Raw genomic sequence first — 13,261 nt, 5'->3', positions numbered from 1 at the left:
AGATCAGTTCTGTGTGGGAAGACTCCGTTCGGGGATTGCCCAGCACTCAAGTGTACACGCCCTTTGGGATGCAATCCCAAAATTATATTGTCTTGGGCTGCATAGAGATTTATACAGCGTAAGCTCATTAAATCCGCCCCCTCCCTCAATGTGGAGGAAGTTATGTACAGCTTCTCTCCCTCCTCCCCCAGTTATGAATTACACAAACTTGTTTTAGAATAAACAAAAAACAAGTTTATTAACCAGAAAAGGCAGATTTTAAGTGATTATTAGGGCTAGCAAACAGATCAAAGCAGATTACTGAGCAAATAAAACAAAACATGAGACCTAAACTTAATACACTAAGTTAACTGGTTAATAGTAGCAAATTCTCACCCTAAATGTTGTTTCATGCAGGTTGCAGAGTTTCTTGAAGGTAAACTGCACTGCTTTCAGCTTAAATCTCCAGGTATGCCCTTCACAGGCCAGACCTTTTTCACCTGGACTCAGCCCCTGCGCCCTCCCCCCCACCCCCCACCCCCCGCTCAGTTCCTTTGTTTCTTCAGGAGTTTTCATCAGTCTTTCTTCTTGGGCATGGAGGCAGTGGAGAAGAACCAAGATTAACTCACTCCCCGGCCTTAGATAGGATTTGCATATGGCAGGAATCCTTTGTTTCCCAGTTTGACTCCCACCCCCTCTTATGGAAAAACACTAGAAGTTGAAGATGGTGTCCAGTACAAGGTGACATGGTCAGCTGACCCTGCAGTGTCAAAGCAGCATCCCAGGAAACTTCTCAGGAAGGAGGGAGATTAGCATCTTCAAAGACTTCCCCCTAATGGCCCATCCGGGCTGTTTGCATACTGTCTGGTGGGTGTTCCCCAGGAAACACAGTTGTAATTGTTACATAATTAATATACCTAACTTCAGATATAGAAATGATACATTCATACACATTGGATAATCATATTCAGTAAATCATAACCTTTCCATTGACATCTCACATGACCCACCCATCTTGCATAAAATTCATCTTAGTTATGCCATATTCATATCATAAGCATATTTCTATGAAGAGTATGGGACGTAATGTCACATGGTTAACTCATCATCTTATGTTAAACCTTTTACTAGGGATGATGCAACTAATATATCAGCACCGTGGCTGTTTTGAACAAAGACATCTATCTCCTTCCTGAGCAGCGTTAGAGGTTGTCAGTGAGTAAGGCTGGGCTTCTAAGGTTCTTTTCGGTGACCATTAGCCCTTCCACATGTTAGTAGACAGAGCAATTGTCTTTTGACAGGAAATATCTCAGAAATGCTGTTCAAGGATGCGCCAGTTCAAAAAGCAGCTGATATACTGAATAGCTGCTGCTTTTAGTATATTATATTCTCTTTGTCCCTGTACGTTTGGATCATGAAGGCAGAGGATCCCAAGCATTATTAGCTGCAGATACTATTTCTGATTTCAAACTATCTTGGGCTGTGGATGCAGTATATGGAGCATCTCCCAATTTCAGACCTCTTGAAGAATAGCACACTAAATAGTTGATCTTCGTTTGTAATGGTGCTTCCAACAGCACAAGAGACAGCTCGATAACAGATGATATAAGAAGCTTTTCTCATCATCTTCTTCAGAGGAAAGCAACAGATGATTCTTTCCTACAAATCCCTATCTGTAGTGACAGATGAGTTAGAAGAAAAGAATCAGTCATGTTTATTCATGATGGGCTCCTCCATTTCCAAACTTGACCTCTGAAGACACAAAAAGTGCAGATCCAGAAAGTGTTTAGAGGACAAAAGGCCAAGCATGCCACTGTACTAAGCATCTGTACTGAGAATGATGCCATATTTTTAAAGTATTACATGGTTTCTGGGCACTGAACAGTATTTTTTTAAATTAACATGCTTGTTAATCATTGCTGGCATCACAGTACTCACTATACTATACATTAAGCTATAAGCTATAAGCTATTAAGCTATAAGCTAGACTCATCATTGCACACTCATGCAAAGATTTGAAAAATCCCCTACATCATGCCCTTAAGGTCAACAGAGTCAGCCTCTGGCAGGCCTCTTGAGAAGTGAGTTCCAGAGCCAGGGGATCTCTGATGAGAATGACCCACCTTCAGCCCCCAGATTTACATACCTAAGGAGTGTGCAGAAATGTACAAGTTTTGATTTCTGGTGCATTTGCTAACAGGGAAGAGGTGATTTTCTTGGGTAGCCAGGACCCAAACCAAGCAAAACTTTATAGCTCAGCTGCTCATCATCAACACTGCAAATTAATATTAATAGGTAATAGGTCTTAAGATGTATCAGTTTATATTTTTCTCATCCCTAAGGAGCAGGGAGACAAACTAAGGAAAGCATCTGAGATTTGGTAACATCAGTGCATGCGCCTTAAATTCTTAATTATGGTGCTAGAATTTGCTGTAATCTCTACTGATGGAGAGTTAAAAATTGACCCTTGCCTCTTGCCTGGTTCTCTTTCACAATTATGCATGTTTTTCTTCTCCTAAAAGATATAATCGTTCCTGACACTTCATCAGATACACCAGCCAGTTGATGTTTAGCTACCTTCCAAACCGATACGTTGTTTTGGTACGTGCTAAGAGACCCACGCATTTGTAGCTATTTCGTATAGCACTGAGTAGAATGTTAATCATGTAGTCTAGGAATAAGAAAGTTAGTAGTTTAGTTTAAAAAGAGAGTCACTGTCACCAATGCTAAGACCATATCTATTTTACAAGTATTATCAATAACTAGGAATCCTGTTAAGGGAAATCATTAAATAGTGGAGAGGAAGGCATTTTGATATCCAAATTTTTGGCTCCACTACCTTGCTTTTCCTTTGGCTCTCTCTCCAGAGACTGAAGACAATTTAGTGAACTAGCATAAACACTCTGAAGCTGAAGGCCAAGGTTGGTGCCTTTATAGTTTCAAGTTTAAATTTATATTTTGACTCTGAATATTGAAGCTCTCTTCTTCGCTCCAACCTCATCCCACATCCTCCATACAAAAGTTTGGTTTTTTTTGTTTTGTCTCTTTTTTTCATAAAATTAATGCACACATCACATGTATAGGGCCTGATCCTGCTCTCATTAAAATCAGCCACAAAATCCTCATTGACCTCAGCAGGGGCAGGATTGTGCCCACCATTTTTGAAAATTACAAATATAGGAGCTACAAATTATAGGCACATTAATGTACAAATTGGGAGTATAGCAGTTGCTATTTTTCAGGCTTCTCAGTTTACAAATACATTAGTTTAAAAGCCATTAACCCTCAAGACTCATCACCACAGGCTTCATCTTTCACCGAGAGAGGTGTAATGGCATTAGTCATCTCAGTATCCAAAACCTTTAATGTGACAGCATAGAGTAGCAAGGGTCTCCAAAATGTGTATCAAAGGGACAATAATCAAACAGTCTTTATTGCTCCGATGTATGTATGTGTGTGTGAGTGTAGAAAGAGATACAAATACCTTGAACCAGGGCCCTATTTAGCTCACAAGATACCATCTCTTGAAGGCAAACAGAAAACCAGACTTTCCCCACTGCATGGGTCGGAGTAGACATGCTGCTTGCAGGGTAGGCAACCCATGTAAATGAGTTTCCCAACCCTGAACCGCACTATTCCCTATTCTTAGTTCTTTTCTGTCCTTGCAGGATATACATAGAGAGGACTGGAACTATTTCCACCCTAGGGCTATTTTGTAACCTCCTTCCATGACTCCAACAGAGAGAGGAGAAGAGAGTCAAAATCCTTCCCAGATGCGATTGTAAAATGAAACAAGACAGAAACCCTGTCTTTGGAGATTTACACGCATACACACGCTTTCCATAAAGACAATTTTCCCTGGTCCCAAAGCAGTTTTTTATAGGTTTCTCTTTGGGTCCATTAACAATGCTTAGATATCTACAGCTAGGCTTTGATCAGCACTTAACTCTACAGTTCCTTTGGGAGCACCAGAGCGTTTCATATTCTACATTAATTATAAAAGGAAGTATTTGTTTTCCTTCCTTAACAGGTGAAATGTAAGAACTGTTCATGAAATTTTCATGACAGTAATAGCTTAGGCCGGCATGACTAATATATCATCAGTTCTTGTTCGAAGTCCTAGTGAGGCACCCAGTGACATGCAGATGTGTCTACTGAGAAGTAAAAAGACAAATGGGTTCAGGCTTTTGAGTGATGTAATATACTGCAGATCAGTTTGGAACTTTGATAACAGTAAATATTCAAAACACTACATCTAAATCTAAATGTGTCTAAAATTTGAACTGTTATCAGACAAATGCAGCCCTATATGGTGTAATCCTGCAGTATGTTACCATTCTTATACCTAAAATGTATTGACCTGAATAAGGAAGAAAATCATGCATCATGGAACCTTTAACTTCGAAATGAAAATTATATTGGTCTTGATTCTCCACTGCCTTGCACTTGCACAATCAAAGCATGTAAAATGCTGTCATTGGGAAGTGACAATGCAAAGTGCAAGGCAGTGCAGAATCAAGTCCATTGGCTCATCTAATCCATCCCTGCTCCCAGTGCAGGATTATTCCCTATGTTTTCTCGTGTGTTGTCCAGTATAGTTTTTTAATTCTCTTCAAGGATGCAGCTTTCGTTGGAAGACTGTGTCCTTCCACCCTTCCCTAGGAAGATTTTTCCTTAGTCACCATAAAAACTACACACAATTTTTACATGCCTATCACATAGGGTGAACAGATGTCCCGATTTTATAGGGACAGTCACGATTTTTGGGTCTTTTTCTTAGATAGGCTCCTATTACCCCCCACCTCCTGTCCCGATTTTTCACATTTGCTGTCTGGTCACCCTACTATCTCACAATCACTTTTAAAAGCTTTTTTCTGTGGTTATGAGAAGAATGCCTTAACAAATTTCAGGAACCCCGGCTATAAGAAGTTAAGAGGATAGTAGCAACCCATTTAGGAGTTACTCCATGCATCTCAATCTGGAGATTATTGGTGACAAGTTAAATGTCAATGGTGTTAACTATTACACTGCTGCTCATTCTAACAGAAACATCCAGCAAATGTGTCTTTCCATAATCCCAGACTGTCACCCACACTACCCTACGTACCAATTTCCCAGTCTGCCTTGCACTTTGCAAGTGTATCAGATGACATGGTGTCTACAAACCATAGTTGAGTTTAGATTGCCCTAAAGCAGTTCAGTGCATCCACATGTCAGCCCTGTGTTTGGCACAATAGTGCTGGCATGTCCTCACTTTACACTCTTTGCTTCTGGTTGGTATCTGTGCATGCTTACTGCCACAGCTGCCAGAGCAGAGGATTTGGAGAATTTTATCACATTTATTACCAAAGCAAAATCACAGAATTCCCAAACCAGAGAAGTGGCTTCTTTCCAGGATGGCTGCTTCCACTGAAGAGTTATTTGCCATGTTTGCTACTTTTTGATTCCCAGTGGATTGATAAAGATGGACAGTTGGCTGCTGTAAAACATAGAGACAGGGTGGAGATTAAGGGATTCCTGAATATTGAAGAAGACTATCAGTATAGTTCCAGCCCAGCCTTTACAACCCAAATAACTAAATGGCCCTATTTATGGTCCTGAATAATGGCTAGGGTGGTGCACGGTGTTTAGTACCAAAATTCATTCCGCTTCTTTGTGAGAATTGGGATACTTTTGCCTAAATAGCATGGCAGTGACTGGTTGAAATTTCTGAATGAGGAAGGCAGCTTTCTTTTTTCTTCCTCAACCTAATAATGCAGCAGCAGTACAGCTGTAATCCCTATGAGCAAGATAATTGCTTTTGCTATGTGAAGGTTAGCTACATGTAATAACTACAGCTTCGTGACGCTTATTTGCTCTGGGCAAGTCATCGTTTGTGGCCATTGTGGAACAAGTATCGGGCAATGAACACAGTCCTGCTGGGATATGTTCTTACAATTAATGTCCTGGAGATAATGGAAGGATTTGAAGAGTCGCCAAACTGTGATGGAGAAAATGAACACTCTTGCCTATTAACAGCACCCCCATTGGTGCACCTGTGTATTATTGCTACATAGACTATTTATTATTCCTCTTTGATGCAGATCCTAGTAGACCACATACACAAGTGTCTAGATATTAATATTAGCTCACCAGTCAGTTAACAAGAATTTTGAAGAACTCCTGTTTGTATCCAAGGAAGAAGAATTGCAGATTGTATATTCAAGATGGATGTTGATAAATTGGAGAGGATTCAGAGAAGAACCACGGGATAATTAAAGGGTTGGAAAACATGCTTTATAGTGATAGACTCCAGGAGGTCAAACTATTTTGCTTAACAAAGAGAAGGTTAAGAGGTGACTTGATTACAGTCTATAACTATCTACATTGGGAAGAAATATTTAATAATGGGCTCTTTGGTCTAGTACAGAAAGGTGTAATATGATCCAATGGCTGGCAGTTGAAGCTAGACAAACTCAGATTGAAAATAAGATATACATTTTTAACAGTGAAAATAATTAAACATTGGAACAATTTCCAAGGGCCATGGTGGATTCTCCATCACTGACCATTTTTAAATCAAGATTGGTTGTTTTTCTAAAAGATCTGCTCCATGCATTATTTTGGGGGCGTTCTATGGCCTGTGTTATACAGGAGGTCAGACTACTAGCTATTTAACACACGGTGGCTCTGCTCCCAGAGTATACACATGGGAAACCACTTGGGGCCGTGGGGTCTGAAGAGAGTTGTGGAGCTAGAGAGGTGATGCTGAGCTATTAAGACTTTGGTGCAGATGCTTTGCAACATAAAAGGAACCTAGATGCCTAAGAGAAAGTTAAACTCCATAATGAGCAAGCCTCTGGATTGCATCAGTGGTCTTTAATGGCAACCTATTACAAGATACAGCAAAGAAAAAAGAACAGCTACGCTTTAAATACTGACCTGAGTAATAAATAATTTATCCAATTTCTGCATCTCCTCCAGTAATGGTTTTCTTATTGAAATTTTCTTGTTGATTCATTGAAAACATTATCATGTTTCAGTGACAAAGTATCAAGTGCTGTAAACATGCATCCATATGCACAACTACCAGGGTTGGCAGTATAGAGCTAGCAGTGACGGGCAATACAGAAAAATTATGATCACAGATTAAATAGTTGAGATTCCCTTTGAAAATACTCCTCAATATTCTGTGGATGGCCAAACCTGGAACTTCCCATCCAAACTTTAGCCTAAAGCTGAACTGATTCTTTGGCCCACCTCTACCACAATCACTCATTTGTTTACTTTAGGCTGTGCAACAAAAAAGAGAATTCCTTTTTCTGTCACACAATTTGCTGGTATTGTATAGCAGTCCCTAAAGGCTGGAGAAATTGGAATCCCTCCTGGACAGCAATGTCTAGTATCACTAAGGCAAAAATCTCATTAGAAGCACAATATGATCTCCCACTGTTAGAGAGAAATAAATTAAAAAATCGTATAAAAGTCTTTGTTAGTTCAGGATGCCGCAGACATACTCGACTATGTGTTATACTGCTGGATTGCCTCTTGTATTTCATTTAGATTCTTGACTGGTATGGGGTTGAGTGGAGTGGCTTTGAGATATCAGGCAGAGGGGAAAGTTTCTTATATAAAAATAAAAATACAAACTGCAGCTGACTTTTTTTAACGTTATTTATTTTAGGATCTTGGGCTTGTGACAAGTGTATTTTTTAAGCCAGTCTTGTGAGTTTTCGGGAACTGATGTATTATAACATGAATCTTTGATTCCCGCTTTACAGCCAGTGCTGATTTCCCATACAATGGTCAAGCTATAGGAGATGGAGTTAACAGGAACTCTGCCATTATTGGAGGTAAGAAAAATATATGCCCTGGTAAGATGTTTTGTGGCTTGTGTATAGAAATTTGAAACAGCAGAAAATAGTGTGTTCAAACTGCTTGGTTTAGTAAAGAGCTTCCCTACATGGGACAGTTATACCAGTTTAAGGTAAGGTTTGAATTTAAACCACTGTAGTTATACTGTTAAAACTCCCCATGTAGACCTTCTTAGCCCAGTAGAAGAGTGCCTTTTTTCAGTTTAGCTTGCGGCACTTTGGAAGCTATTTAAGCTAAAGTCAAAAAAAGCCACTTTTATTCAGTGTAGTTGTGCTGGTATAACTGGGAAAATGTCCTGCCATTTAGTGTAATGAACTCGTACACACCAATCAGCGTGAACCTGGGGCCTGATCCTGCTCCCACTGAAGTAGGCTCAAGCCTGTAATTCAAAGGTTGTAGATCAAGCACACTCTGTTATACTCTTGACATGATTCAGCTATCACCAGGGGCAGCTCCAGGCCCCAGCACGCCAAGCACGTGCTTGGGGCGGCAAGCCACTGGGGGCGCTCTGCCGGTCGCCGCGAGGGCGGCAGGCAGGCTACCTTTAGCAGCTTGCCTCTGGAGGGTCCGGTGGTCCTGTGGCTTCGGCGGACCTCCCACAGGCATGCCTGCGGAGGGTCCGGTGGTCCCGCAGCTTTGGCGGACCTCCCGCCGGCAAGCCTGTGGGAGGTCCGCCGAAGCCGCGGGACCAGCGGACCCTCCGCAGGCAAGCCGCCGAAGGCAGCCTGCCTGCTGTGCTGGGGGTGGCAAAATGCCTAGAGCCGCCCCTGGCTATTATGCTGGCCTCACCTCTACTTAGGGGCCAGATTCTGCCCTAACACCTCACAGAACCTCATAATAATTACAAATGCACATGTTATTAATTGCACAATTTGGCCTCAGCATCTAAGAGCTTGTCTACACTTAAAATGCTGCAGCGGCACAGCTGCAACACTTCAATGAAGACATTACCTATGCCGATGGGAGGGGGTCTCCTGTCGGCATAGGTAGTCCACCTTCCCGAGAGGCGGTAGCTAGGTCAATGGGAGAATTCTGGCTACACCGGAGGCTAGGTTTGTTTAACTGCCTCTCTCATGGGGTGTACATTTTTACACCTCTGAGCAATGTAGTTATACCAGCCTAATTTCCTAGTGTAGACCACTCCTTAGTGAAACTGGTTTGTGAGAAGCATTTTTTCTTAATCATAATTCAGGTATTATCTGCAAAATGGGGATCCTGGTTCAGATTTATACATAGACGTATATATGCTTAGATCTCCTGGCCTACACCATACAAATGGGTATTCAGATAAGGGGGTTGGGTCTGAGCCCCTCTTTAATTAGCACCGTAGTATGCTAGAGAGGGATTGTATTACCACATTAATCTCCAAATGCAGTCAAGTATTTTTCTAAAAGATAAACCTTTCATCTTAAAATCTGTTTTAGGGAGAAATTACCACAGCTTTTTTTCATTTATCCACAATGGAACAGCTTCAATATGGGGGGGCAGAAAGAGAGAGTCTGTAGCCTGATGGTTAGAGCACTCACCTGGGAGTGGGAGTCCGGGGATCCAGTCCCCTGCTCCAAAGAGGTTTTTTAATTATTTATGCACAGGGGAAAAGCTTCAACAGGAGAGACTTAGGGGTCCCCACAGAATAGCCCATGGCCCAGTGGTTGGAGCATTCACCTGAGAGGTGGCAGACCTCTGTTCAGATCCCGTCTCCTCATCAGGTGGAGGCAGGATTTGAAGTGGGGATTGCCCACAGCTCAGGTGAGTACCCTAACCACTGGGCTAAAAGCTACGAGGGAGTCCTTCCTCTTAAAATGACATAGGTGACTACTCCCAAGAGAGAGTTTGCAGCTGAGAATTCAAAGCAGAGGGAAGCGCCTCCCTGCCTCCAGACTTAGGTGCCTATTTCTGAGAGGAGTGGGGGGCAGGGGTCTTGTACACCCCTCCCTCAGCTTGGCATCTCCCATTGGCTATCTCAGAGAGGGAGTCATCTAGTGTGCTTGCTTTTGTGAATCCCATCCTGAAGTGCCTATCTTTCCCCATTCATTTTATAGAGAGCCTGAGAGCTCTGTGAATCCCATTGATTTTCTGGTCACCTAAAAGCTAGGCATGGTGATGGTGACTTAAGTATCTTTGTGAATCTAGCCCTTATTATCAAACCTGCCCCTTTTTAGGGTGGAAAAACTAAGTGTCTATAGCTTGTTGGGAAATAGAAAAATGTTTACACATTTTTTTGTGAAAAGCACCCCATTTTTTATTTTAAAAATTTGAAATTGAAAATATTTTGACGAGCATCAGCGTTTATCCCCCATACAAACTGGGCTCCCTCCAAGCACAGAATTGTATCTCTGAATATAGGGAACGTAACTAAACAACACCCTGAATGCCCAGCTCATCAATTACCAAGCCTCATATAAAACGACTGACTGCAGAAGAGAAAAGGCTTTCTAGGATTGTTAGCGTGAGAACCTTGCAGTTTCCCACTCTGGATGAAATTCACACACCCCCAGAGGGCCCATCCGGCCCTCTACACCACACTTTAACTTTAACACCCTTAGGGAACAAGAGGAAGGTCATAAAGGGGGCTTGCTATGTCAAAGCATTCAGTACTTGCCTCAACTAGGCTATTGCAGAGGTGACTCTAAATAGGATGGTGCAGTTGAGGGTAGGTCAGATGAGGGGCAACCTCACCTGACCTCTTGGGGGTTCAGAAGGCCAGTACCCACTATGCCAGACAAATGCAATAGGCATCATAGAAGGCCTGTGCTGCATCTCCATGGCCTACCTACCGGTGATATGTGGATTCTGTCCCCCAAGTAGTTGCCCTGACAAAGCCCAGGTAACTCATCTTCATTTATACGGGTATTTAGTGGGAGTAGTTGGGCCCTCTGTCTCTATGACCACCCATAAAGCACCAAATACACCTGTGGACTGTATAAATAGTAATAATGTCATTTCTCCTTTCCATTAGGTGTCATCGCCGTTGTGATCTTCACCATCCTTTGCACGCTGGTGTTCCTGATACGCTACATGTTCCGTCACAAGGGAACCTACCACACCAATGAGGCCAAGGGGGCGGAGTCTGCTGAGAGCGCTGATGCAGCCATCATGAACAATGACCCCAACTTTACGGAGACCATCGACGAGAGCAAAAAAGAGTGGCTTATCTGAGAGTGTGCGGAGGGGGTTGGAAACAGGGCCGGGGTGGGGTTGGGGATGACTCTCTTAGCAAGGAGAGAACACTCTACTTCAGACTTTTGGGCACATCTAGTAAAAAGATCAGCACAAATGAAGGAGCAAGCAACAGGCAAAACCGATGAGACTGGAAACCAGGATGACACACACACATTTAAGAAAAGTACTTTTTAATATTCATTTGCAATGAATTGCCCCGTCTGTATCCAAACAACAACAACAAACAGCAGCTTTTAGAGCTTCAGCATTGGTTAAAATTTGTCAGTAATACCTGTCTTTTCTGTGTGTGTTTAGAGGTGTTCTAAATACCCGTGATGATAACAGGGCCAGTTTTCTACATTTTTTAAAAGCCCTTTAGAATGTGGATATTTCTGTCTTGAGAACAGCTTACAAATCGACACATCCTCAAAGTGTTCTTTTCAGTCACTCATAGTCGGTTCCAGACAAGTTGCCATAATACCCATAATACTCGTTCACGTATTGTTTCATTTGGTGGTGTTTGAATTGGGGTTTAAAAGTTCTAGGGGAGGAAGTGGGGGAGGGAAAAGAGGATCAAATCATATTTGCCAGATTTCAAAATGCTACCATCTTGTGCCAACACTTTAAGAGTCCCACTTTGGCACAGGCATTTCAAAATGTTGATTGTGTATAGTACTTATCAGCAATGTAAAAATATTATAATTATTCTGACTATAGGAGAGGAGTAAAAGCACAGGAAAATGTTTGTTTTGGTTTGTTTATTTAAATCTGAAGGAGTCTGTAGACCTAGTTTGAGTCTGTAGACTTAATCTGTTTCTGTAACTTTGGCTATAATGCTGCTGACCTGAGGCCACATGGCGGTTTCAGTTTAAACTCAGCTCTGCCTGTGATATATTGGCATACACTGTATGTAGGCATAAGCATTGTAGTTGGAAATTGGAGTCAGACTTTACCGTTTGTTTGCTTCTGTTTCTCTGCATAGGCTGTCACAGAACTATTAGTACAGTTCTAAGGAATGCATTTGATCCAACAGCTTTCACATAATACTTTTCTGTCATTGGCATAGCAATTTAGTTTGTTCTTTAAATCTTTGGTTTAAATTCCTTTGTGAAGAAAGCCTCTGTCACAGTGTTCTCTCAGGCAGTAAGGTAAAACAAAAGGCTTAAAGAGTCCTGCTCGTAGAGAGGGCAGCAGAAACACACAGCATGAGAGCAGAGGTCCTTTTTTTAATAAACAGATTTGCCTGATCAGTTTCACTGTCTTTGTGGAGTAATGACTAAGGACTGCAAAGGCAATATCTAGTGCTTCAGGGATCACAATCTCTCAGACCAGCTGAATGTCAGGCATGTCACTGAGAAAGAGGCAGTCAGTTTGCACAGAGGGTAAGTGGTAGCCTAAATAGTTAATTTCATCCTTTGATGGCAATAAAGTGGTTTTTGCTTCCCCACTGCAAAGGAGCAGGAGTCTCCAATAACCGTGTTTGATGGAGACACAGGGCCTTATGGGTAGTTATGCATGGAACAGAATGAAGATATGAATGTATAGCAGGACATTTACTGTGCATCAAAAAACAGAACCAATACTAAGAATTTCTTATGAAAGGATTTATGCCTGTGACATTTTTGGTGTCATGTAACCTTATAATATTTACAATTTTGGTATGCACAGCTTTAATCCATTCCTTCAGTACCTATTTGCAAGACTTATTTGAAATTCCGATGAACTGCACTCTGATGAACTAAGCAACGCTGCTGTCTTTTAGTTTCTTCTTCTCCTTTATTTTTGCTTTATAGAGCATTATTTTGTTGGATGTTGTAAAGTGAAAGGAGATTTTTTTTAAATTAGAGATGGAATATTGGAGCATTTTCAGGATTCCTTTGTATTCATAGCTCTTAAAACTGCTTCCTTGTTTATAAATGCACAGTCAGCAGACACGGCAACCAGTTAAAGACATTGGATATGTGTTAAGGCCTTTCGTTAAAATTCTCCACAGTCTGTTTCACAAACGGGACTTGTTGAATCACTATAGCTAATGTAGATCTCAAACCCACTACTTTCTTCAGGATATGGATTTGGACTCAGTATGTAAATTTGGCCAGTTTTAAGAAAGTCACTGTCTGTTTCTCAGGTATCTTTATAGCTGTCCAAACAGGAAAGAAACCCATCTTTGCCCCACCCCATCCCGTGCTTAGCACTGGTTTGCCTCAAAAACTATCATCTCTCTCTTTGAGTGAAAAGTCCTTATTCGTGTTTAAGATCAGTGGGT

General features: G+C 41.6%; 1 protein-coding gene across 1 annotated transcript in view; it reads left to right on the top strand.

Moving 5' to 3' along the window:
• The window catches only part of CNTNAP2 (contactin associated protein 2), a 1,334,251-nt gene that overhangs the window by 1,311,388 nt on the left and 9,602 nt on the right, over positions 1 to 13,261 (top strand). Inside the window, exons 24-25 of the mRNA XM_045005260.1 lie at positions 7,740 to 7,811; positions 10,793 to 10,996. Coding sequence (XP_044861195.1) covers positions 7,740 to 7,811; positions 10,793 to 10,992 — 272 coding nt within the window. The 3' untranslated portion in view covers positions 10,993 to 10,996. The remainder of the gene's footprint in view (positions 1 to 7,739; positions 7,812 to 10,792; positions 10,997 to 13,261) is intronic.

The sequence above is a fragment of the Mauremys mutica genome, chromosome 2 (genome assembly GCF_020497125.1).
Source record: "Mauremys mutica isolate MM-2020 ecotype Southern chromosome 2, ASM2049712v1, whole genome shotgun sequence".
In the NCBI taxonomy this organism is placed as follows: domain Eukaryota; kingdom Metazoa; phylum Chordata; order Testudines; family Geoemydidae; genus Mauremys; species Mauremys mutica.
The sequence above is the reverse complement of the archived record's forward strand: the minus strand, read 5'-3'. Positions and strand labels throughout refer to the sequence as shown.